The sequence below is a fragment of the Platalea leucorodia genome (assembly GCF_965183815.1).
Source record: "Platalea leucorodia genome assembly, chromosome: 2".
In the NCBI taxonomy this organism is placed as follows: domain Eukaryota; kingdom Metazoa; phylum Chordata; class Aves; order Pelecaniformes; family Threskiornithidae; genus Platalea; species Platalea leucorodia.
Window position 1 is genome coordinate 28,264,796 of NC_138824.1, and position 27,756 is coordinate 28,292,551.

Below are 27,756 nucleotides of genomic sequence, written 5' to 3' on the forward strand. Positions count from 1 at the left end.
GTTAATCTCTTAATCAGAGTCTGGTTAATCTCCTGCAGAAGAACTGGGCATAGACTTGAATTGGGAATTCCTTAAATTAACCCAGCGTGAATCTCCAGACTGTGCTTGGAGACATCCTTAGTTACGCTTAGTTGAATTTTACTAGGATCAAAATTTAATATGCACTAGCTAGCCTTTACATTCATGTCTCCTCTCTCACTTCCCCTTCTCTTTGTAATAAAGCAACTAGACAGTATTCTTCAGATATTTTTTCTTCTATGTGACTTCAAGCATTTACTTAGTCTGAGCCCTGGCAAATACGGCCATTCCAACTTGTTTCTTGGGGACAGACATAAAACAGAAGCAAAAAAGGGTTACAGAAACTACTGAAAGATGGAAACTGTCTGCAGTTCATTGGATACCAGCAATTACACTCCAGGCAAGCCAAGTCCATAATGCTGGGAAGTGTGTGTTTTCTCATGAGAAGTCAGAGAAAGCATTGTTTTAGTCCCTAATCACTAGGGGCTAGTTTAGGGGGTTGGTTTTGGTTGTTCTGCAAATATATTGAGTTACAGTGGCAGAGAGAGCGCAGACGGGTGCAGAGTTCAGCAAGTTATTCTAGTGATTGGAGTCTATTATAGTACATGTGAAAAAGACTTATAAAGATGAAGCATTTTAATGGGTTTCTAATTGGATAAAGTTATTAAGTTAGCTTATGCATTGTTGAAGTCAATTCTAATGGCATATTTTACATGCTGGGTTTACTTATGCATTTCACTTCTGCAAATATTTTTCCTATATGAAATTAAGGCAGTTTTACAGGATATGCCTTTTCTGATCTTTCATAGCAGAGGGAATAGCATATGATGTGCTGCCCCAATGCACTGAATAAAGAACGTTTATTATCTATTTCATACTTGAGATTTTTTTAATAGTTTGGCAGGCCAGATTTACTTGAGACCTTTGCCTTTTTAACCTGGAGCTAGAACGTACTGGGACTATGTCACAGTATAGCATATCAGAATTGTTGAAACTATGTGTCTTGAGCTGGACATATATCTTCTCTGCATTTATTCTCACTAGCAGAATCACCTAAGATTATATGTTCCTTCTCTAGTCTGGCAAAAACAAAATGTGTTTATACAAACTACTACTAATGACTAGCAAATAGTGTGGCCATCAAAAAACTTGGGAAGTGCTAAGGTTGGAGACAGGGATCTCCATGGCTAAATGGGGAATCATGATGTTTGGGGTAAAGATTTCTGCATTTCACAAATTTAAGTTCTAATAAAACTATTGAGGTAACTTTATCCTGGTATATATTAACTAAGTTGGCTTGGCACAGAAGGAGGCTGATCAGAGGATGAAAAAATGGAACAGATGCCTAAAGATGGACGATTCCCTTTTCTTTCCTCTCTCTGTGCCTTTGTTTTCTCTGGAGGTTGAACTCAAGTTCAGGAGTGGGTTTCCTTTTTCAGATGCTTCATGTACCTGCTGCAATGAGGAGATCCATAGGAAGGGGGATAGAGTAGTGCTGACTTCATTAACCCTGTCTGAATGAGGCACCCTGTAGGGTCAAATATTTTGAACCAAAGAAGAAAGACTGCAGCTCTTGCAGACATGCAAACAAATCAGCAAGCAGTAGCAGGACCTAGAAAGAACTGAAGGAAGAGGGAGGAAACATATGATTTGTTAAGATGTCTTGCTATGGTTCTAATTATGCCATACAATGATTCCTGAACTATAGGTGTGGCTGTTAATATTTTGCATTTGCTCTGGTTCTACTTTTTAACCTCCTTTTGCAGTCTGTTTAGGAAGCCAGATAAGAAAAGAAAAGAGAAAAGACCAAGGAACTCTTCTTTCTTAGTGCTTTATTTACTTTTTTTTTTTTTTCCCCCCCTCAATCTTTCTTGTGATTGATGTATTTTCTTTGCCCTGGAAGAATTTATAAAAGTTTTTTTTCCCCATTAAACAACCTCACCTAATGACTAAAGAGAGCAGATATGTTGCACCATAAAGCTTTACAAGTACCAGACAGCTGTGTTTGTACAGACTTATATCTTGTGGACACAATGAGTCTGTGTGGCTATGGTTATACAGGTTAGGCATTCTTTAGCTGATTCATCTCTGATTATGCCATGGATACCATGTAGGGAAGCCAATATCTGTATCAAGATACATCAATTTCTATTGTGTCAATAGGTGAACACTGTGGTGTAGTTGTATGCTTTTATGAATTAGGGATCTGGGGTAGCTCCTAATGACACCAAAGCTACAATCAGACATTCTTTGTGGAATGCCCTTCAGGTTGCCAGTGCTCAAGAGACACAATTTAATGACAGAGATTTATTTTATGCTATCTTCACATAGCCCAGTGATCTGTGGAGAGAACTAGAACTGATTCTTTCCTTCTCTGAGCTCTTTGCATCATAATAGAAAGTTCTGACAATCTAATCTGTATTTCTCGCGGAGGTTTTATATATTTTTAAAGATATCTGAGCAGCATGGTTAGAAAGATAAATGCTTAAATGGGAATATTTATTTTAATATTTTTCCCTTTAACCAGTTTACTGACCATGCCCTCTTCCCCCTCCTCTTTTATTCATGTCGAGTAACTGAAACTGGAGTTTCTGGATGACTTGATCTTTCTAGGAAGTTTTGGTTTGATGACCTATGCAAAAATAATATATCACTGTTTTCTGACAGGTGACCAATTTGCTGACAGGACTCTATACAGACTGATTCTAGGTGACATCCATCTTTGACTTGTCATATTCAGGCAAACCTTTTCAGAGGGTGTTGTCCTCAGCAACTTCAGTCAGTCACAAAGTCACAGTCGTGAAGACACTTTGTGACCCACCTTACTCAAGATCCTTCGCTTTAGCTCCTTACAAAGTTTTTGACTGTGTCTCACAACTCTTGCCATCCCATTTCTTGTGAATGTCTCACTGCGCTACGTCCTGTCTAGCATCTTCTGATTTAGCACTGCTGCACTCTGATCTCTGGCAAAATTCAAGAAACGGGTTTTCATGCATCACCATAGCAATGTCTTGCCAACCACATTTCATTGATATATAAGCAAAGTTCCTTTGGATTTACCTTGTTGTAACACAGCCCTCCTTCTTTTTGTTTAGTTTTAAAAGCACTCTAGTAATGGCTTCCCTCTCCAAACTTCTAATGTATTTGTATTACAAGCACTTGTCTGGGGGAGGAACAAAAGCAAACTGTCATTGAGGTATAGTACCTTAATTATTTGCCTAGTAGCTAAATGTTTGACTAAACCCAAGGGAAGGGCTAGTGAGCAATGCAAAATTCATTTGCCTATAGAAATATTCTTGTAGGACAGGTAATTAATTTAATAGGGAACCAAATTAAGATGACGTGTGCAATTTTATTTCTGATATTTTATAATTTCTGAAAGCTATAGACTTAATATTCTTTACAGAACTTATGTTTGCATGGTGTTTGGCTCTACTATGTTGTAGAAAAGGCCTGGTTTCATCTGGGTCAGGCATGGTGGAATTCATCTTACCCAGCATTAGATGACTATAATAAAAATGTCTACAACATAACTGGTCACAACAGGCATCTTTCTTTAACAGCTGCTGAGGAAAAATGCATGTATTTCTGCATATTTTGAGGCACAGCTAATCTCATTCAAAAGTAAATGCCTAAAATAAGTCATAGCCTTACACAATGCCACTTTCCCAGTTTTGGCTATAAAGACAGTTTAGGATTTCTAGCCCAAAATTAAATACCTGAAATTAGGTAAGATGTATCATATGCTTCCTGCTCTATTGTGTCAGAGGTCTGTAATAATAATAATAACAATAATAATAACAATTGTAATAACAACAACAACAACATTGGTTTTATTCTGTGGGGACATTGGACCGTGAAATGGCTTGTATAATTTAGAAAACATTTCTTCTGAACACAAAAAGCACAAAGTGAAGAAAGCGAGATCTAAAATATCTATATTCTTTTCTTAAAATTTTTAATCTGATGGTTTTAGTACTGCACATTCTAAAAGATGAACAATATATATTTCAGGGGCAGAAGCAGGCCTGTAGAAATGGAGGCTTGCTAGAAGCCCCCTAGAAATAATACTTTTTTATTTTGTTTTGTTTTTTTATTCCGAGAAAAAATAGAAAGAAACTGATGAAAGCAAGAAATAGGTGGAATTAAGACAATAGTCAATCTTTCATATTGCCTTTCTTGTGCTTTTTGCTTCCTAAATTTCATCCTTTCATTAGGTTTCTGACTCAGTATACTTCAACATTTTCAATAGCATCAATAACAGGAATGAACTGGTTTGATAGTTGGCTACTGAAATTTCTCCATTTGACTGTTGCTTTTTAACAGCTGGGATTTTTTCTGTTGTATAATAATTTTGATATGTTCAGTAGTTATGTGCAAATTTAGATTACATTTAAGGTTGAACTATTTAAGACGCTAGAGATGAAACGTGAGAGACCTGTGTGTAAGTAAGCTGTAGATTGTGTGCCTGTGTCCATGTGTTTAAACCATTAGTTCTTTGGACAGTAGAACAAATAATGCCAGATTTCCTACTGCTTTCCATCCACTGGCTGGAGTCTCTTCTATCTAAAAAGATACAAACTCTGCTAGAAGCTTTTCCTTCAGCTGGGGGGTTTCCAATGTCTGACATTCTCACTTCTAGTAAGATCATGCAGCAGTATATTTTCTCAGCAGTGATACTAATAGGTTCTCTCTCCTCTAATTGGCAGTAAATTTCCATTCCTTTTATATCTTAGAAACTTTTATCCCTCTGTCAAATTATGTTTAAATTGGGCAGTGTGTTCAAGGGTGGCACACAAATGTCTTTTCTCACTAGATTAAAGAACAAGAAACTAATGGGAAGACATAACATACGGCTAACCTAATGTAAGTGCTGGTGTGGCTAACACTATAGTTACTGGTTTTCTTGTGGTGCTCATTACAGTTTTTGGTATGTGTGTTTGTAGCCTTCCCCTTTGTCAGTCACAACAGAGATCAAAAGAGCAGAAAAAAGAAGGGCAAGGAGTGCAGCGTGAGACTCGGGTAACCATCTCCCTCCTTTTGTTTACACAGTATCATTGCCTTTATGTGAGATTACACAAGTATGGGTTTTTTTTCTAGTAGACAGGTCAATAAAGAAATATAGAGGCTTATCTTTGAAGCAGAGTGGAAACATATGGAAGGGCTGCCTAATTTTTCAAAGAACAGAATGGAAGAAACTGGAAGGGGAAAACCAACCTCCATTTGGCTCTTCCTCCAGTAGTTAAGCCATGAGTGAACTGAAATATTTAGATATGTTTCTCTGCTGTTCAGAGGAATTACTTTATTCACTGGCTTGTGTACAGAAGTGTTAATTTCTCAAGGGAATTCCTTGCACATTTCAGAGTCATTACCTGAGCAAACCTTGTTCTGTAGCAGCACCTTGTGGGAAGAAAATCAGACTACAGCCTCTTACACCAAGCCAACCTTCCCAGAAGACAGTTGCTGAGTGAGCATCTGCCTTCAGTGAACTGAACAGGTTATGTTATTCTTGCTATGGAAATTAGAGGATTCTCCTGAGTAATAACAAACACATTCAACAGGACAATATAAAGAACTTGATTTGTCATGGTCTTTTATCTGTGGCATCCAGAATCCCTAAACTGACAAGAAATGCCTTTTTACTGTGGAAAATCGGTGAACAGATGGAGGTAAACTGTACATGAGAAAGTAAAGCTATGCTATACTTTATCAGAAATATGTTAATCTAATTTGAGATATTCAGTCTGTTTTACAAATTCTTGGTTTCTAGTCAGTGAATAGTCTTTTCAGCTATTACTTTTGCAACTGAAAAAAAAGCTGCATTTTTAACCGGACCTTAGGGTGCCATCTGTTTGCATTTGTTGTTTCTTGATTGCTTTTTTAGAATAAGAAAAACTCCGTGAAGCCTGCCATTTCAATAAACACTTCCTGCTGTTGTACAAATCCCATTAATTATAGACACACAGCTTCATTTCTGCTGTGAGCAAGAAATTAGGCTGAGACATGCTCAGATTTTAGGCTGATGCTGTGTTTTGCAGCTGGAGTTAAATGACTTCCAGATCATCCCCTCCAAAACTTTGAGGGATGCTTCCTGTATTGCTTTGCCTTCAAAAAAGGGAGCCTACTTCTGCTGATAAATATATGGGCATTTTTGTTTGAGGAGGACTGTGAAGGTTCTTCTGATTATTGTAAGAGGAAATACAATCTTCAACTTAAGGACAATGCTATCAACATCAGCAACTGCCAGACAGAGATGCTGATTTGGTCCATGTTAACCATTCAGTTTCCCTAGCTGAGCGTACTGCTTGCTGTCCGGAGCTTTCAGTTCCCAGTGTTTGCACAGAAACCATCCACGTTCAGGGAGGCTGCAAGGAAGCTATTATGCTACTGCTACAGTAGAGACCTTAGAAAGGATCCCTGGAGTCTGCTTTCTTCACCAGGAGCGTATTGCTACAGTTGTGCCTGTGTAAAAAGAACTGGGAGGACATCTTTTGGTCTATTGAAAACTTACTCTCAAAACACATCTCAGCAGCTTACTCAGTTGGGGACATTCATCATATCATGAAGATAGTTCACTGCAAAATAGTTTAAGAGAATACTAATGCGCATTTGTATCTCTCTAAATCTCATTAGGTGACACAGGCAGTCATACTTAACCCAGCAGTTACAAGCATGTAAGCTTAGGAGGGCATCAGCATAGCTATAAACTGTGGCATGTATCAGGGATACTTAATCTTGTTGAAACCATTTCCTAGTAAGATGTGAAAGCTGTTCCTAAAATCACACAGCGCTGATGCGTAAATTCTAAACCAATAAGAGCAGAAATTGTTAGATTTATTGAACAAAATATTGAGTTTTGAAGCAGGCTGCATGGGTAAATGCAGTCTAAAAGATGGTAGGTATCACCTCCAGTCTCTCAGAATAATAAGGGTCTTCCAGTGCTTCTGGCAGTCTGATCATATCGAGGAAGTTCTGCGTGATATCCTACGTTGTGTGTTATTTGGAAATACCAATACGGTTCTGCAGAAACTTGTGTCACCCACAGTTTTTGTAATTTCTAAAAAAGGCATCCCAAATATATTTTGATTAATTCTTGTTCTTTCTCTTTCTTCTTTTCTTCTTCTTTTTCAAAGAAGAAAATTAGTATACCCTGGAATGAATGTAAATAGTTCGTATGCATCTAAGATAAAATTTATTCCTATATGTACCAAATGTATCATGGTTGAGTTCTCCACTTGTTATTTCTTAGTTTATAATCTTTAAAACCTTTGGATTGTTATGTCCAGCTAAGATAGATACATATCTTACCCAGGATATAGGTTACATTAACGTCAAAACACAAAGTAGTATTTAACAAAAAAGAAAAATGAATAAATATATCTTTATAATTTTGTTTTGCAGGAGGCAATAAGCTGAAGAATCAACATTTTCGCCTAAACTGGGCATGGATCTCCTTAGAAAAGGAGTATTATTTAGTAAATGAAGACTCCAAATATCTTGATGTTGTTCTTAAACGGAGAGGTTACCTGGGAGAAACCTCTTTTATAAGTAAGTTCAATTTTAGCCTTATTAATTGCTTCTATAAACACTGGCCAGCTAGTTGATAAAATGTATTGATTCAGCTATATCCTTTTACTGGAGTTTGATACTAAGAAGCTAATTTCAGAAGAGTATGTTTAAAGTAAGTATATTTTGTTATGCTAAGTATATGTTTTCTTTAGTTATATGATGAAATTTTCACTGGTTTTTTTTGGTCTCCTGCAATTAATTTTTGACTTAACAACCCAAGATCCAGTCATTCTTTCTTTGATTTGATTGATACCACTGTTGTATTTGTTTCACAGAATACAGTTCCTGTCCAGGTTTATTTTTCCTGTAATGAGAAAATACAGTTATAGCAATTGGAAAGACAACAATAAACATACATCATTTTCCAGGAAGGCTATTGTGAGCTGGTCTGATTAGCAGCTACAAGCATTAGGCTCATTTTCTTCAGTCAATGTTGGCAGTCAACTGAGGCTGATACAGGAGGTGTTGAAAGCTGTTTGCAGTGTCTGGGGAGTGAAAAGGTGAAAAAAGATTGTGTTATCACATTCTGCAACCTCACACCTGTCTCTAGCTTCTGGATCTGTTCCCATTCTCTTTGTAGTGATGCATTTGGACCAGGGAGCGTTATCCTTGTACAGTTTCATGTCGAAACATACGGTGAGCTTACACTGCTTAGAAAAGGCACTCAATTTAAAGATGGGTTTGCAGAGATATGTAAGCATTTACTTGCCATGGAGCACAAGCTCGTGCTTAGAAATCAGGTTTCTCTTTAAGTCTCTTTCTGAATAAGAATCTGAATTTCAGGTATTGAGATGTAGTTAGGACACCCATTTTGGCAAGAGATTTAAGGGATATAGGCACTAACTAACTGCATCTAACTTAAAAGGCTCTGTTTTGAACAGTGAACTAGCTTTGATAATATATTTCTTTTAAAAAAAGTAAAAGAATAAAAGAATGAAATACGAAGTTAAGGATGTGTGGGTTAAATTAATTACTGGTACTGATTAACAGATACTGAGTTGATTTCTGATCATTCAAATAGAGTGTTTATAAAATTTTCTACGTATTTCAAGTTCAGTTTCTGAATTGAGCTGACTCAAAATCCAGCAAAAGCAGTTTGAATAACTTGCCTCTGATTACCTTAATCCTGCAAAATGGAATTACAGAGTCAGGAAGGACATAAAAGATATTGGTTAAGATGGTTACTGGCCTTTCTGGTCCATGTGCAGTGCCAAAGGGGCTGAAGGGTTATGGAAGTTATGTAAAATATTGGCTATGACCCAGGAGAGGCACAAGCAGGAAGCCAGAAAGGCAAGGTTTGTAGGGAAAGGTGATATGTTTTAATATATTAAACAACACAGTTGGAAGAAACAGGCAGAGAAGAGAGAAGTTGTAAGGTTTTTCTGAAAACCTGAGGAAGACCTTTAAGATTTGAGTGGTACAGTGGGATTCAAACAGAGGCTAAATGCATGAGTTGGAGATAGTTCTGAAGTACTGTCTAATTTCCGTGAGGGCCTATCAGACAGCCTTAAACTGGGAGGGAAATGCCAATGAAAAGCCATTTTAGAGCAGCCTGGGTCTGAGGCTGTAAGGTGCTGTCTCGGTGGGATGAGCTGTGTTGGATTTTATCCCTTGGCTTTGCAGTTTCAACTTGAGTTTAATGATTGTCATTATGCAAACACTGAAATAAGAGGATAACCATTTTAAAAAATGCTCATTGTAATGGGAATGACCACAATGGTTCAGATTTTACATCTTCTTTCATCCTTATTCTGTATGTTTTACCCCTTTGTGTCTTTGTGTTTCCCTTAGCTTTCCCCTTGAAGGCTGAACTTTCCAGGTGTGTTTTTGTTTTTTCTAAGAGAAATAAATATTTTTGAGGGTTTCAGACAGCATGTTATTTAGATGTTCTGGAAAAGAAGAGAACCCAGAATGTTAAAGGGGGGGGGAATCTCTTGGCTCTTTTGGGCATCCATAGATGAATTATGGAGAAATGGAAACTTGACTGTAACTTCTGAGAATGTACAGTTTATCTAGTAGTTAGTTTTGCTTTGGCTAATTCTGTCCAAACTGCCTTTCGTAATGTTTATAGATGTGCTTCCACCTCTATGTGTGACACCAATATAAAATTGATCAAGAGTAACAGAGTTGGCTTGAACACTCTCAAGTCGTGAAAAGTATATTTTTCTAAAACTTGTTTTTTTAAAGATGACATGATGACAGAAAAATTACAAGTGATGTTTTTAATGACCTGAATTTCTGATTTTGGCAGGTATTAGCACCAAGGATGGTACTGCCAAGAAAGATAAAGACTTCAGAGGAAAAGCCCAGAAACAGGTGCAGTTTAATCCTGGCCAAACCTTAGCTACATGGAGAGTACGGATTTTGAGTGATGGTGAACATGAACAGTCTGAGTCCTTTCAAATTGTTCTTTCTGAGCCTGTCATGGCAGTTCTGGAATTTCCTGATGTATCCACGGTGGAAATTATTGACCCAGGAGATGGTAAGAACCTTTCCAGAATTGTACTGCCAATATGTGCATATACCAAAGATAAACTGGAGGGCAAATGCCATGAGTAACAGTGGATAGTAAAGTTTACCTTTCCTCAGAATATTTCTGAAAACAGACTTGGGCATTGGGTAGCCATTTGTCCTCTATCACTTTAAGTGATTCATGAATATGTAACTAAGGTAGCATGCTTTGATGAAATACCTGTTTTTTTCCTATGATATATTATTTCTAGGTTTTGTGGGTTTTCTTTAGTTTTGTTTTCGTTTTAGGTATAATAGGTTTTCGGTTCAATGTGTTTGCAAACAGAGTGTATCTGCACAGGTGGCTGGAGGCTGACTTGATTTACTCTGCCATAATTCATGTGGGAGAGGATGGTACAGGAAAGTCCAGGCTGGTTGGTCCCAATGAGTTTGGGTCTTGGAGCAGGCTAGTTGCATCAATTAGGCCTTAATATCAAGCTGAGAAGCTCAGTAAGGGTAAGGTTCACTAGACCAGGTACAGCACAAGCTGTATCAAGAACAAATAAAATCATGGTTAAATATAAATGAAGAAAGAAGCTGATTAAAAAAAAGTAGAACATGCTCTGGTTGCTTTGCTTTTCAGCTGCATCTAGACACTTGAACCCATGGGCCATGGTCACACAAAACTGTCTTTAAGGAATCTTTCAAGTATTGGACGACTGTAAGAGCTTGTTTTATATAGTCTTCCCTAATTAACATTTGAAGAGAACTGGGCAGGAAAACTGTCAGAGGTTTCTTAGTTCCTAGTTACAAGTTAAATCAGAGGTTATCTGACATCCATATTTAATCACTAAGAAAAATAGTGCTTAACTTGAAAAGCAGTATGTATGAGACAGAGAAATTACTTGAAAATGTGTTAAATCACTCTGTCTTTTCTATGATTGGTGAGATAGCACAACTCAAGATAATCATCTGAGTCTTCTTAATGCCAACCATATTTTTTTCTATTTCTTATATTAAGATAAAATTTTTACAGTCCTAGAGAATTTGTAGTAATTATACATAAAGTGAAGTTGCATAGGAGAAAATCAAATGCACAACTGCAAATCAAGGAATATCTGCAGGAAAAAATATAGAGAAACCTTTGAGGGGAAGAACTGGGTTTCCTAATCATCTTTTAAAGAGCAGGCTATGACAAGTTCAGATGCTAACTGAATAGGAACCATCAAAAGTTTTATTCTGCTTCCAGTGAAAATTATTTTAAAATTCTTTGATTTGAATGGTGTAGTCTTAGCACCAAAATAATGAGCTCATTTGGAAATCTGTACCAGCCCCTTGGTGTATGGGACATTAGTTAATATTTTATTCCAAAAAGAGTTTGCCTAAGGATGTGGGTTTTTATACTAGCTGAAATGGTGTAGATCATTCTCCTCCAAGCTTTTATGTTGTTCATAAGGTCTGTTAAACTTTTATAGTGTCATTTTACACCTAGATGGATAATGATGAGAGAGACAGGAAACAGAACAAATCAGACTCCTGCATTTTTTTGCAAGGACAGAGTTTTTCATTTTGTCAACTTAATTCTAAAGGGAGAAATAAAAAGAACAAATTGGAGGTTTTTAGTGTTACCTTTTGTTTTACTTTAAAAAGTACTTGGTGTTTTTCACATTGAATTTTTGACTTGCTGGAATAGTGAAAGTGTCTAGATCTTATCAAACCTGAATTACAGCATTTTTAAGGCCGGCTTTTGACCTTAAGTCATGCTAGTAGTATTTTCCAGTTGGAGAAATAAAACCTGGAACATCTTTTCAAAGAAGTCACATGACAATTTTCAGAACATTGTTTGCCAAAGTACTCTGAAATAATTAAAAGGTTTGCTTTGTGCAGTCAGCTGACACCACAGAATTATATTGTTTGGGTTGCAATCATATTAATGAAACTGTAAAGGTGCTTTATAATTATATGCATAACCACCTTTTGTTCTTGAGGTTTTTGAGAGAACAAGAACAAAATTGATCCTGAATCCCAGTAACAGCATAAAACTCAGCAATCTCTTCATATGAGTTTAAAATAATGAAGGAGTTTTAAAAGCATTTTCGTGTTTTTTTCCCTGAAAAACAGATCTGGCATTCTTTGGTCCAATACATTTTAGGGTGAGATTGCTCTCCAGACTTTACTGACTGTATTGGCTAGGTCTCCTTTGAGTAAAACAGGAGTGTAGACATGTAGCCAACTCAAATCAAATGTCCAAGTCAGAGTACAATAGCAAGAGCTCAATCTTGCATCCTCAATGCCAAGTGATTTTCATGGTTATCTTGATGCAGTAGGTTAAAGAATGGCCTTGCAGAACCACTGCCTGTGTGTGAGCTATGCTATTAATACTTTTGTGATTAACAGTCAATAATGAAATACCATGGAAATAATAAAAATACAGACCTTGTGGAAAAATTCTCCAAACACTGTCTTGCACCATTAACCCTAGATAAGTAAACTAGTCACATTAGAGACTACTTAGTAAGGACTTGTGAATTCAGACCTAATGATCTGATTTTCTTTTCCATTTCTGAAAGACTAAGAAACTCTACTCTCACCCTCCAAGTTTTTCTTAAAATTCAGTGCCATTGCTGATAAATGCAAGTTATTTGTTGCACTTTAGAATACGCTAAAATGCTCTTAGCTATTTTACAGGTGACTTTATGAGGCCATAAATCTACATAAACAAATGTGTCTGTTCTTTGCAGAATCAACTGTCTTTATTCCTCAGTCCACCTATACTATTGAAGAAGATGTTGGTGAATTATTTATTCCAGTCAGAAGAAGTGGAGATGTGAGCCAGGAACTGATGGTTATCTGCTACACGCAACAAGGTAACAGAAACTACTATAGAAAAAAAAAGGCAAAAATGGAAAAGAGACAGAAAAGCAAAAATAATTGTTCCATCTATTGCATAATAAAATTGTTTATAACTCTGTTAATTACTATTTCATCTAAATATCTTCAATCTCAACTGGAAATGTATTCATCTTTGCAATCTGTCTTAGAGTATTATTGAATACAGCTGGAAAATTATCATGTTCCAAATTTCTACCATTTGTTAGGAGGTAAAGAGGATCTGTATTCTTTATCTTTTTGCAGGATTTTTATAAGCAGCCCCATATATCTGAAAGTGATCAGAACTGAAAGCACTGCAGTGATTACCCAAGATATCCTTTACTTATTTGTATCGTGAAAAAAATGGAATAAAATAGTATTGCTTAACTGCCATGCTTCTCTTTCCTCTATCTTTCAACCTTCTATTAATTATATCCACACAGAGCATGGGGTCTCTAAACCTGTGCTTTTATTATTATTTTTCATCTGGAGAGATGAAGCAAAGTTTTTGATGAGGTGATCTGGAATCAAAATAATTTGCTCTCATCAAATTCTATCTGTTATAGTTAATTTCTGGTCCACCGCTATCTTCAATGGGTAAAATATACTAAGGGAGTTAACTGGTAATCCTCACAGGGTCTCCTTTGTCAGTCTATGCCTCTTGTGGTAGACTACAATATTCCTTCTGACTGATAAAATGCAAATGAATTTGAGGAGCCATGTGCTTGCATTGCATCATACACAAAAGTAGTTTGCCCAGGGACCTCAGAAATGTAGCCTGGTCAGAGGTTTCAGCCCATCTTATCACCCAAAAGTAAATAGAAATTAAAAGATAATGAAAATAAAATTCAGCCTCTATGAGGGGATCGTTATAACCATGGTATGTATAGTAACTGTTTTCCTTTTATGCCACAGGAACAGCATCTGGCACTGCCCCAACCTCTGTACTTTCTTACTCTGACTACATATCCAGACCTGAGGATCACAACAGCATTCTACGTTTTGACAAAGATGAACAAGAAAAAATGTGTCGGATCGTCATCATAGATGATTCCTTGTATGAAGAGGCTGAGACCTTTGATGTTTTGCTGAGCATGCCAATGGGTGGAAGAATTGGTGCAGAATTCCCAAGCACTCGAATTACCATTGTACCTGACAAGGATGATGGTAAGACATCACGTAATGAAATGATATTCCCAGTTCAGGACAGAAACTACAAATAACATCACATGAAATCAGCATGTAGAATAGAAATTGGATTTTTGGACTTCTTCCTGGTGGAAGTACATGCACCAGGTACAAGCACATGCTGCTTCCATCTTGAGATTTGAAAATAATATTAGAAAGGTATGTGGGTTTTTTAAAGTATTTAGTATTGACATTTTATGATTTGAGAAAATCACATGAGCAGTGATTGGGAGTGAGGAGATGCACCTTTCCACTCTATCACAGTAACAGGTGTAATCCAAAGTGTCACCCTGCATGGGCACCCTTGTATGTGTGATTCTGAGGTTGGGTCCATAAAGCCTTCAGGCCCATTCCATTATGCTCCAAAGGGCCGTATTAGAGGCCCTGGTAGACCAGAAGCCATCTAGCAGCTGCTGTGAGGCAAGCTATATTCCTTCTGATTTGATGCTGCATTTAAATTTCTGCCTAGAAGTGTCCATATATGCTTCCTTTGTCTTTTTAATAAAGCAAATAATTAAAAGACAGTAATGTTGCTTTAGAAATTGCCTCAGTAAGGAAGTGCTGACAACTATGTCCTTTGCTCAAATGGTCAATAGCATTGATAAGTTGCATTGAAAGGGATATTTCTGGTGGTGATTAGAGAGAGGTCTGTGACTAAGGAAGAGAAGAATTGGCCCACTGTATCACCTACTGCTTTCAAAAATAAATGAAAATATTATTGTGGCCTCAAGCCTCTCCTTCAGTGTCCCTTGTATTGGTGTGGTGACTCTTTCTAGGAGTGACAGCAAAAAGGTTTCCTGGTACAATTGCCCTCATTCATGCATGGAGTTTGGAGGCTGACATCTCAACTGTAAATTCTGTGCAAGGAATACTGATAAGCTGTTTTAGTCCTCTCTATGAGGCCATAAACCATCTACTGTGACACTGTCATATTTCCTAAAGACTGATGTGAGGAATTATACAGTACAGTACTCTTTGAAAGTCTGATGCCAAGATAGACGGTTATTATCAGCACAGTGATTTCTCCTTAGTTAAAGATATAAAAGGCAGCTTTTAAAGGCAGGAAGTTGACACCCATCTAATTGCATCATAAATACTCAGTCTGCCTGAAATTTCTCACATGTAATCCTGTGACAGAGGTGACTTTGTTTTCTCTGTGGAGCATTTGGGTAGTCATATAGCATTAATGAATACAACAGTTTGAAATAACACTTCTTGTAAAGGAACAGATCATATATCGAATGCAAGCTGAAATAGGAATATGCTTATCTGACTTTGCTGTGATAGCAAATACAGGTTTATTTGCGTAGGTTTTTTACAACAATTATTTTTTGAATAATTTTGATGAATTCATGAACGTTGCAGTTTGTAGATAGATGAGCATAGAATATTGGGAGAGTAGCTATAAAAAAATGTATCCATGAAGAAGCTGATTACCCAGCTTCTGAAGGTGTTCTGACTGCTTAAAATGTATACGGAAAGTTTGAGATGGGGAGAATGTTTCTCCAAGAGATTATTTAAAACAGAGATGAGCTGAAATTAGAACATCTAACTTCAGTGAGAACCTCAGTGCCTGGGAAGGAACACTTTCATATGCTGATTTTAGCATTTAAAATAAGATATTGTCATTCATAGGCTTATACAGTCATTTTAACAGTAACCTAGAGTGACTTTGAATAAGAAATGATGAAAGTTAGTCAATCACAACATAGTATAGAACTTAACAGTTTATGAAACTCCCACAAGATATTAGGGAAGTTAGCCAGAAATCTCCTTTATTTTAATATTGCTATTGGAAAGCAGGAGAAGTAATTTGGTTTGTATACCACCATTCAGTTTTAAGTCTAGTATTTCCTGTATTTATGTGCACAACTTGCCTCAGTACTACGAACTTTTAAACAGGAATTATTTAACAAATAATAATAATCTTATGAGATTTATTAAAAAAGCTGGGGAAGTGTTTGGGACATTAGGGTAGAACATTTTCATTATGTAGCCACTGAAACATCTACATTTGTTGGTAAGAGTAAACAATATTGTGTATATTGAAAGATAAGGGCGTTTTGAAGGATAGGTTTGCACCAGTTTTTACAAATGTTCACTTGTCTTTTTGCGCCCAAAATGTTGCATATGTCATATTTGAAAAAGTGTGACAGAACTCCTTTCTTGCTTTCTGTATCAGTGAAAGTACTCCCACAAAAAATTTCAGAGCGTTCAAAAACTTACGGACAATTCACTTACTAGTAAAGTTTTCTACCACATGCTTTTAGTTTGCACAAAAACATGATGCATGGTAACAGAAAAGTCTGTATGCATTTTGTTTCATCTGAGATCTGTTGTGCTGCCTCTCCTATAAAATGCAGAGGACAGACTACAAAGTAGATAAATTATAAGTTATACCTTATGTATTTATTTATGTATTCACACACACATAAATACATATATATGCTTATTTCAGATTGTGTATATATACACACATATTTATGTAACGTGAGCAGTTTAACGCCCTGGCAGTCACGATTGAAATTCTTCATAAATAAGCAGGAGATTTTGAGCAACATTGGCTATTATTGTTTCCAGTGCACAAAATTCATTTTAATAAGTTAAAGCAGTATGCTATGTGAAATAAAAAACATTTTCTTTAGCTTTTAGCAATAAAATCTAATTCAGAAAATGTCTAAGGTAGAGGTGGATAAAAGCTTTAGCACATATATAATAGCCTATGACCTATAGTAATATTGTCATACTAAATTCTGTAGTCCACTTTAGTCTCTTTACTTCACATCTACTGATATATTTTTCCCATTGTTTGTTTAAATTAATCTACTTAACAAAGTTTCTTTAGACGAATGTCACAGCATGTCATTAAGTTGTGATTTCTCCAAGTACTGTGACTGGATTAACATTATGCCTTGACTTCGTCAGGTCAAAAGATACAAACAGCAAAGGTCAAAGTTTAATAATACTACATGAGATCTTTCCTATGGAAGTCAAGTCAGCACTAGCAACATTACCTTATCTCCTCTGGCATTCAATGCAAGTTAATTAGGAAACATTCACCTTCAGTACCTATCATCAAAGTCTTTTCTTCTCTTTTATTTCTAGAGAAGGCCCTTAGGGTCTAACTAAAATAGTTGAGTTGCTGTACAATCATGACAATAAACAAAAAGTAGAAGAGGTGTGCTCAACTTTCTAGTGAACCAGAGTATATTAAAGAAATTCCTGGCAACTGAATACTTTAATTGGGGATTATACAGTAGTGCTGTGCTGCCAAAGCAAAATCTGAAAAAAAATCATAGTATGTAGAACATGCACAGGTATATTTATGTATTGTGAAAGGTGATTTTAAAATTGCTGCTGCTTTTGGGACATTTCTTAATTTGGAAGGGACTTTTCCTGATGGGTCCTGAAGTTGGAGACAGATAGAAAAGAAGAAAAGCATTAAGTTAACAAAATACACAGCGAAGTAAGTTGTGCATGGAAATCTTGGATTCAAAGTTACACGTGTCACTACAGTTCAAGCACTAAAAAATAAAAATATGGATCTGTTTGAGTCAGAGGTGATAGTTACTAACCATGAACCACTGGAAGAAAAGCATTCAGAGGAAAGACCTATGCAAATCATCCACTTTTACAGTGGCAGTAATCTCACTTGCTATTAGCCATCTGTACATTTAGACATCTCATTCAAGCAGGCTATGCCAGAATCCTTCTATAGTTAATGAAAAGAGAGATGTACTCCCAGGAACCATCCCATCCTAGGAGAAGTATATAAACTGTTGAAATTAATCACCGTGGGTACCTGGTGCATCTGAATACATTGATTTCTGGCAGTAGATATAAACCCTACCCTTAGAAATTTGATTTGCCATTCAACCCAAAGTCATAAGCGCTACTGGGCATGAAGGAAGGAATTTTTTCTAATTTTGTGTTAAAACAGCTCCAACTATGAAATGCCATTAAACAAAAAAGAGGTACATAGTTATTCCTGCTTCATAAAATAGTTATGATTTCTAAAGAAAAATCTAAAAGAATCTAGTTGAAACCTAAAGAAATGAATGCTGAAGAGTGTTTCAATGGGTATTTAGATGTTCAAGATAAAATCCAAAATCAAACAAAAAACCTCAACCATTTTCCATACAAATGCAAACTTGTGTTACTAAATCTAGCCAGAATTGATGGGCTGAACTATTTGTCTTCATGCATTTCAAGGATCTGGGGGATGAACACAAATCCTGAAGAATTTGAGGTCAGTTTATTGGCTCAAGACATACCTATCCTGCACAGAGTTCAGCATAAAGCTCATTTGGAGGAGGCACTTTACATAATAGATCAATATTATGCATCTAGGAAAAGAAAGATAAGATTACTGTGCACTTTTCATTCCCCTTGGAGAGAGGAGTCCTGGAGTTTAGTCTTCCATGGAAATGCCTTAATCCCCAGGCACTTAGCAACTAAGCAAGATCAGCCTGGAAGCGCCCTCTGTTTTTCCAACAGAAGCAGTGATTCTCAAATCATTTCACATATATAGAGAGAAAATGAGATCAAACTCTTTTGTTAGTATTCATCTTATCACGGCTTGGATAAGTGCACTCTGCACTGGGTTAAAAACTGGCTGGACGGCCGAGCCCAGAGAGTGGTGCTGAATGGAGTCAAATCCAGTTGGCGGCTGGTCATAAGTGGTGTTCCCCAGGGCTCAGTGTTGGGGCTGGTCCTGTTCAATATCTTCATCGATGATCTGGATGAGGGGATTGAGTGCACCCTCAGTAAGTTTGCAGATGACACCAAGCCGGGTGGAAGTGTCGATCTGCTGGAGGGTAGCAAGGCCCTACAGAGGGACCTGGACAGGCTGGATAGTTGGGCTGGGGCCAACTGTATGAGGTTCAACAAGGCCAAGTGCCGGGTCCTGCACTTGGGTCACAACAACCCCATGCAACGCTACAGGCTTGGGGAGGAGTAGCTGGAGAGCTGCCTGGCAGAAAAGGACCTGGGGGTGTTGGTTGACAGCCACCTGAACATGAGCCAGCAGTGTGCGCAGGTGGCCAAGAGGGCCAATGGCATCCTGGCTTGTATCAGAAACAGTGTGGCCAGCAGGACCAGGGAGGTGATAGTGCCCCTGTATTTGGCATTGGTGAGGCCGCACCTCGAATGCTGTGTTCAGTTTTGGGCCCCCTCACTACAAGAAGGACATCGAGGTGCTGGAGTGTGTCCAGAGGAGGGCAACGAAGCTGGTGAAGGGTCTAGAGCACAAGTCTTATGAGGAGCAGCTGAGGGAAGTGGGGTTGTTTAGTCTGGAGAAAAGGAGGCTGAGGGGAGACCTTATTGCTCTCTACAACTCCCTGCAAGGAGGTTGTCGTGAGGTGGGGGTCGGTCTCTTCTCCCTAGTAACAAGTGATAGGATGAGAGGAAACAGCCTCAAGCTGCGCCAGGGGAGGTTTAGGTTGGATATTAGGAAAAACATCTTCACCGAAAGGGTAGTCAGGCATTGGACCAGGCTGCCCAGGGAAGTGGTTGAGTCCCCATCCCTGGAGGTATTTAAAAGACGTGTAGATGTGGTGCTTAGGGACATGGTTTAGCAGTGGACTTGGCAGTGCTAGGTTAACGGTTGGCCTTGATGATCTTAAGGGTCTTTTCCAACCTTAATGATTCTATGATTCTATGATCTGGTAATGAGGAGCCTGTAATTTGGTTCCAACATTAACAGCATTGCTGTGTTGCGTGCAACAAGTCTGATACAAAATGGTTTAGTCCTTGCAGCAAGGCTTGCAGTCAAAGCTCTGCTCGCAGTCAAATATTTTGATTGCCGGGCTGCTGATTTCGACTCTTCTTTACTTGCTCTGTTTTGTGTTGTACGTAAATTTTAAACTCTTGGTTTGTAATCACATTTGGAAACCAGAAGATAAGAGGTGTGATGAATACAGAGCTGGAAGTTTGCACCTAAAAGGAGAATGTTTGCAATTATTTTGCTTGCTTCAAGTTTTTTGTCAGTGGCTGTCTTCCCATGTGATTTTAATTCCATGCTACTGTATTTAGTGTTGCCATGAGAGCACACAGCCTTACAGCCAGGCTGTCTAACAGTCTCCTTGCCTTAGTGGAATTGTTGAAGCCTCATGCTGTTCACAGCAGGAAGTACATTAAATACATTTATTCCACTTCATTCACATTAGATGGGCAAGCAGCCGTTCAGACTTCTTCTTGACATTTCTACATCAAGGCTCGGAAAGCAAAGGACTCAGGTTTATGTCAGAGGTTTGCTTACCATGTTCTTTATACCTACTCAACAGAATCAATCACTTGTATCATCCACATGATAGAGGACAGCACTATCTGGGAATATTTTACAGCTGAGTAAACTGGATGATGGTATGATCATGGCATGATAATGCAGAAAGTCAATGTTAGAGGTCAAACAGAACAGATTAATTCTTTAGTCTTCTGGAGATTTCTTTAAAACACTTGCTGTCACTTCCCCTACAGTTAATTGAAGTTTGGAAATCCTTAGACCATGTGCTGGAAATCAGTAGCCACTAGCACTTGTCCAGCTTGCTTGGAGTAGTAAGTCCGTATTGACATTTACTATCAATAGCCTGAAAAGAGGCAGAAAGTCAGCACTGCAATGCTACTTTATAAATATATGCTTCCCATTAAGTCTCCCAGTAGGCATACAGTATCAGCTAACTTTCAGTGTGTGTACTGACCCAAATTTCCAGCTGATGATAATTAAATATTCTATTAGTAACATAGTTTGTCAGAGGAACATCCTTATCTCACAGGGCTATCTGGAATCTCCTTATTTCCACTGGCCTCCGAGGCAGGTGATCAACTGTATCTTTTTCTTCTCAGCAATGGGTGTGCCATAACCGTAAACTGAATGGGTGGTTGGTTGATTTTGGTAGTTAATATCTGCTAGTCTATTTGTCCAGTTTTAGTTACAACCTGAACACTATAGGCAGAGCATGCCCAGTGTTATGTTACGGACTAGAGTCATGATTTGGCCAAGTATCCTTCACCATTCTCTGGAGATGACTAAAATAACGAACTGGTTGTTCTTCTTTCCTCTGTACACCCATCTTTGACTACTTTCTCCCTTTTCTATTTTTACAGTGCCTGGGGGTCTGATGCCTCTGGCAATTCAGTGCAGCTTTTAACTTCTTTTGTCCTGTCATTAGGTAAAATCTCGATGTGACCCCTCCCCTTTCCCCAGTCTGTGGCAGGTGGCCAGATTGGCAAGTAATCAAGGTAAAAAGTGGAAGACAGCCAATTTATGACACATGTTATACTCCCAGTTTTCTTTACGTATAGTTTCTTATTATCACTAGTGCAAAAGAGTGAAAAATGTTCAATTTATGATGATAGCCTTAAAGATTTTGGAAAGTCCCTGTTTGCTGTCTATCATAGAAATAAATTAATGTCATATCTTACAGTAGGACATTCTATAAAGGCAACCAGGTGCATTTATGATTTGCTTTTCTAGCATTACCTGCTACTGATAGTTTATTATATGTGTGTGTATACAGGTACACACTCACACATTTATATATGAACTACAGAAGTTGGATTAAACTCATCTTCACTTAGCTGCTTAATAACTAGCTATATAAATTAACCTTATGATCTAGGCTCCTTTAACAGGTAAGGAGGACAGACCATGACCTGCAGACAGTACTTTGTCACATCTGTTTCAGATGGCTCCTTTACAATAGAGGACTCAGCTAGTGGAGCAGCGTATCTCTAAGCCTTCACTACTGCAGGTTCTTAAATGGTTACCTTGCATATGCATTATTACAGTTCTATGTGAATTATAGTAGTATTTCTAGGAGAGAGTTGAAATATAGAAAACAGCTTTTGAGTTTTGTATTCGAAGCACATAAAATAGTTGATAAGCAGAAGGTACAAAATTACATGAACTGTAGAAAATTGATACTTTCTGTTAAATCTAGAATGAGTTAAATGAGATGGTGTTCTTACATGTACTGATGTTGTTTTCCAGAGCCTAATGGATCATTGTTTTATGACAGTTCACTCAAGAGTACATTGAAAATCTTTCCCTCTCCTGTCTTCCTGTAGCATGTTGTATTTTTTATGGCTTTGGTCTTTGTACTACAGATCTTATATTTATTATAGACTGTTTGATAATGCAATGAATACCTAGCAAACCATTCTAAATTAATAATTTGTTCTTGCTTGCTTGTGATTGCAGGGAGTGATTTAGTGATCTGCTAAGTGCTTTGTGTGTTTAAGATATGGATAATCAAGTTGTGTAGGACATCTTGGTGCATTCAGTTTTCCTAAGGTTTCTTCAGATCATCTTGCTTCCTCTGAAGCTCCTTATACTGAGACTTTGCCATTTTGTTCATGAGTCTTTGACGACCCAAAGGATACTAAACAACAGAGTAACCAGTGTGCCCCGTTGGGTTTCAATGACATTGATTCTCCTTCTGAATGTGTAAATCATCAAAGCATTAACTCAGTTATTATCTAACATTACTGTCTGTCAGGCAACTCTTTTCTCTCCCACATGAATGGGGTCAGAAATCCAAAGGAAAGAATTCAAGAACTTTTATCATACAGCAGACCATATTTTCTGGCATTAGCGCTCTGCTTTTGTAGTCTTATAAGTCTGGCTGTTGTTCTATTTTAACTTCTGTTCTGTCTTCTCTGCTCAGTCCCATCCTCGATATTAGGTCCTGTCAAGGGAGCGTGGAAGATCTCTTGCATATTTTTCTTCTCAGACCTCGGTGGGCTAAATGTGTTCTCATTGTATGTGGGCCAAAAAGCCTGTAAGAAATTGTTTCTGCCAGTTAAGCAAACTCAACAGAACTAGCCTTGTGACTGAGTAGTAAAACTGCAAAAATCTAAAGTCGGAAACGGGGCAGTATCTTTCTTAGCCTCTCTTGTGATATGGTCAAGATGTCTCCAATCCCGAAAAGTCTGTGTATACATCTAGGCAGAAGAACAGATGTAATAACTATCCACAGGAATGGATAGGATCATAATTTTCTTTAAAAAATGTGGCACAAAGCTGTGCCAGAAGTGATACAAATACCAACAGCCACCGGGAAAACAAAGTATTTTACATTTCTTGGTTATGCTATTCCTCTTCCATGTACCACTTGTAGTAATGATAGTTATAATAATAGCGCCTCCCTTCTTCTTCATTTATTCTGCAATGAAACCAAACACATTTGTGACTTTGATAAGATTCAGATTTGTAATTCATTTGGTTAAAATGTATTTAACAGCCTCACTTCTGTGCTTGATAAGATCATGCAAAAGATCCTTCTGGAAGATTTGTAGAAACATAAGGAAGACAGGGAAGTGATTAGAGACAGCCAATATGGCTTCACCAAGGGCAAATTGTGCCCCACTAGTCTAGTGGCCTTCTATGATAGTGTGACAGCATCAGTGGACAAAGGAAGTGCTACAGATGTCATCTACCTAGACTTCTTAAAGGCCTTTGACACAGTCCCCCTCAACATTCTTACCTGTACATTGGAGAGATATGGGTTTGATGGATGTACTGTTAGATGGATAAGGAATTGGCTGGATGACTGCATCCAAGTAGTTACACTCAGTGTTTCAATGTCCAAACAGAAACCACTAACGAGTGGTGTTCTTCAAGGGTCCATACTGAGACCAATACTATTTAATATCTTCATCAACAACATAGACAGTGGGATTTAGTGCACTCTCAGCAAGTTTGCAAGCTGAGTGGTACAGTTGATAGACTTGAGGGAAGGGATGCTATCCAGAGGGACCTTGTCAGGCTTGAGGAGTGGGCCCATGTGAACCTCCTGAAGTTCAACAAGGCCAGGTGCAAGGTCCTGCACCTGAGTTGGGGCAATCCTCAATATCAGTACAGACTAGGGGATGAATGGTATCCCCACCTGTGCAGAAGGAATTGGAGATACTGGTGAATGAAAAATTGGACATGAGCCAGCAATGTGCACTTTGCAGCCCAGAAAGCCAACCGTATCCTGGGCTGCATAAAAAGAAGTGTGGTCAGCAGGTCAAGGAAGGTGATTCTCCCCCTCTTCTTTGCCCTTGTGAGACCCCACCTGGAGTACTGTGTCCAGCTCTGGGGTCCTCAGCACAAGAAAGACATGGATCTGATAGAGCAGGTCCAGAAGAGGGTCATGAAAACGATCAGAGGGCTGGAACACCTCTCCCATGAAGAAAGGCTGAGAGAGCTGGGGTTATTCAGCCTGGAGAAGTGAAGGCTCCAGGGAAACCTCATTGTGACCTTTAATATATAAAGGGGGCTTATAAGAAAGATGGAGAGAGACTTTTTACCAGGGCCTGTAGTGACAGGACAAGAGGCAACAGCTTTAAACTGAAAGAGGGTAGGTTTAGATTGGACATAAGGAAGAAGTTTTTTATGATGAGGTTGATAAGACACTGGAACAGGTTGCCCAGAGAGGTTATGGATGCCCCATCACTGGAAGTGTTCAAGGTCAGGTTGGATGGGGCTTTGTGTAACCTGATCTAGTGAAAGACGTCCCTGCCCATGGTAGGGGGTTGGAGTAGATGATCTTTAAAGGTCCCTTTTGACCCAAACCACTGTGTGATTCTATGAAAAATTACTCTCAGAAAATGCAAAATTTGGATTTATTTTGATCTTTAGAACATTGTTGTATCCCTTTTCTCAAAGTCTAATGGCTCTCATTGCATAAGGAGCTCACCCATTTTCAGTGTGCATTTACTTCCACAATTTCCTCGCCGTCTTCCTATCAGCTCTCATTACCAAACAAAATGCTTGTTTATCATTCAAAAGCCTTACTAGTACTACTTGCCAACCAGTGGAAATCTCAGCTGGGGAAAAAACGTAATTGTCATCACTGTGACTTTGGACTTTAAAATCTTAGAAATCAGGGTCATGATTTAAGTGGATGATGTTACAAGGTATTATAAAGAAAATATTCCTAGAATGAGCTATTGCAATTTTGTGGTTATGTTTCTTGATATGAGTGTAGGTGTGAGGAACAAACTTTGGAAGAGAAAAATTGACAATATTCTTCTCAGAAAACCTCTGTTTTTGCAAATATACTTACTACACTCAGACCCTTTCTACAGGCTGCTCTTTCTGCAAGGCTCAGTAGTAAACTAATTACTCAATTAAAATGTGAAAAATGTATTTAGAAATGGCTCCATGCTATATCTTTATGTAGCCTGATTTATAAAATGCTGCTCAGCTTCTCCTACCATTTCTGTTTGTAGGAGTCCTCAGTTGTTATCTCATGTATGAACCGCTGACTGTGAGCTCCTTCATGCTTGGCCTCCTAGTGAGGTACCTTGTGTGTGGTATATTTAAATACTACTGCCAAGCCTTCCCATTTATCTGCCTGCCTCTGTTTCATCAGTTCGTCGAGAATTTGTTACTGATGCCATTTCCTGGGCGTCTTACATAAAAATAATCTCATTCTTTTTAAAAATAGAACATGTAGAAGATTCTGAGTTGGTTTCATGCTCTGTGGGAGGTCTAGTCAGTAGGAAAAAGGTATATGAAAGTCAGAACGATGCTGCAGGCAATACCATCAATTTGGGTGTGTCCCCGAATTCCAAAGTGTTTGTTTCTTCAGCTATTAGTCTTTATATTTTCATTTACATTGGTAAATGAGGCCATTATCTGGATTATGGAATAGTTTGGGCAAATGATTGGAGCTTGATTTACTTGTAGCAGGAAAAATCTTTTGGCCCTGTTCTCAGACTCTGAAAATAGGAAAAGCTCCTCTGACACTTGTGGTAGTTCCAATGATATCAAGGTTTGTAGGTTATATCCTGAGGGTGTGTGCAAGGATCATAACAATACTACTTCTACTAGTAAATATTTTCACATATATGTTAGTTCACATATATATGAATTTGATATTTTGGAAAGGTAACAATGTTTCTCAGCAAACCAACAAAGGTAAACGAATTGCTTCCAAGAGAAGGTCACTTATAATAGTCAGCCTCACACATTAGCCTTTCTCCTGAAATGCCAGTTATAGCTGGGAGACAACTTAAGACTGTTCATTACCATCTTGTACATAATAGTTAACTAATTGTTGAAAAAATAATCTTCTGTTTAAAGGCACACATCTTGAACGAGTTGAGCCACAGCATGGGTTCACGCACTCAGATGTCTTTACTCTCCGTAGTTCAGGCATACTCTGTAGCTCATCTAACTATTACTGAACTATTATGAATTGCAACCTGACAATAAGCAAAATCAGAATTACCTCAGTTCTTCAGGTTGCAAAGTACGCTGCAAGCTGTCCTTGCAGCAGGGATGGGACTGACAAGAAGGAAAGAGTAGGTGACCAGAAATGAGGTACCACTTTAGCCATCTTACTGCCATCCTCAGTCTTGCGGCTAGGGCTGTAGTCTACTTCCTTTACTGTGCTACTTTGATCACATTTGAGTTTTACTTATTCATGTAGCAGGGAGGTTAGATGTGGATTCCAGGCCTGCTAGGCGCTGCTTGTGATGGTACTGTGTGTAGAGAAACTGAAGCATGGATGCACTTTAATATAAAGGGTGAGTTAAAATGTAAAGGTCTATAATGAATTAGTATGTATCATAAATTAATTAAAAGTGAATCATATATAATGTTGTTCATAGCAGTTATTGATCTCAATTCACACTGTGTTACTCTACTGAAATTACAGGGTTAAGTTGCATAAAGTGAGAGTAATTCAGTGATGAACCAGTCCAGTCAATGTATGGCATTGCCCTTGTAGATTTAAAAAAATTGTGCGTTTTTCTTACAAAATAGAACTGGGTTTGGTAAGGGTTTCATTAATTTGAATCTGTCCTTTTACCTGTTATAATGTTTGCAATATGCTTTAAAAAATCACTGTAAATCGCTAGACAGAAATGGGCTGTTGAGACAAATGGAAATGCAGACATTATTTGCTTGAGATAATGTGTGTGGCAATTTGGCTGCAACTAGTAATTTTGATTCTGAGGTGAATTTACTTTTTGATTGCAAAAGTTATGACAATGGTGCTAAGAAGATGAAAGCTGTTAAGATTGCAACATATGAATTTGAAAAGTAATCTGTTTTGACCACGTCAAATAAAAAGCTATTGGCATTTGCACAATAGGTACCTGCTCCAGAACTGAGCTCTGACTGTAATCTTGACCCCTGCTTCTACAGCATTCAGCAAAAATAAATGACTTGGCAAATTAAATTCATTGTGCTAAATGCAAACTCAGTTGCTTGCATAGCTTCAAGTATGTGTAAATAGCTGTAGAATGGTGCTACCTAGTTTCAGATGTTAAAGTCCTTTTTCATAAAATCATAATACAAACTTTTTGTAATGGTCAGTTTTTCTGAGCTTTTCTTTTGCTCCCATTAACATGCATATGTGGAAGAGATTACAGAAGTTGACCTTTACTGCTATTAAACAGTAAATGCCCATTCCTTCTCAAATGTAATGGAGCTCTTGTTCTTAACTGGTCTATCTACAACTCATCCACTTCATATTCGGAAGGGTGGAGTCTCTTGTGTTATAGACTCAGCAGCTCACAGCTAGCTGTGATACTGAAATGCAAGTAAGCGTTATGTAGGGACGTATACGTTGTCCGGGTATGAGCCAGATCAGGTCCAGAGGAAATCTGGCCACGTTTGTCTGTTTTTATGTCCAAGCTAATTAGCTGTGTCAACCATCAGGG

General features: G+C 38.0%; 1 protein-coding gene across 1 annotated transcript in view; it reads left to right on the forward strand.

Moving 5' to 3' along the window:
- The window catches only part of FREM2 (FRAS1 related extracellular matrix 2), a gene marked incomplete at both ends in the record, with an annotated part of 142,670 nt that overhangs the window by 72,451 nt on the left and 42,463 nt on the right, over nucleotides 1-27,756 (forward strand). Inside the window, 4 exons of the mRNA XM_082337643.1 lie at nucleotides 7,420-7,566; nucleotides 9,839-10,069; nucleotides 12,780-12,905; nucleotides 13,825-14,076. Of these exons, the coding sequence (XP_082193769.1) occupies nucleotides 7,420-7,566; nucleotides 9,839-10,069; nucleotides 12,780-12,905; nucleotides 13,825-14,076 (756 nt within the window). The remainder of the gene's footprint in view (nucleotides 1-7,419; nucleotides 7,567-9,838; nucleotides 10,070-12,779; nucleotides 12,906-13,824; nucleotides 14,077-27,756) is intronic.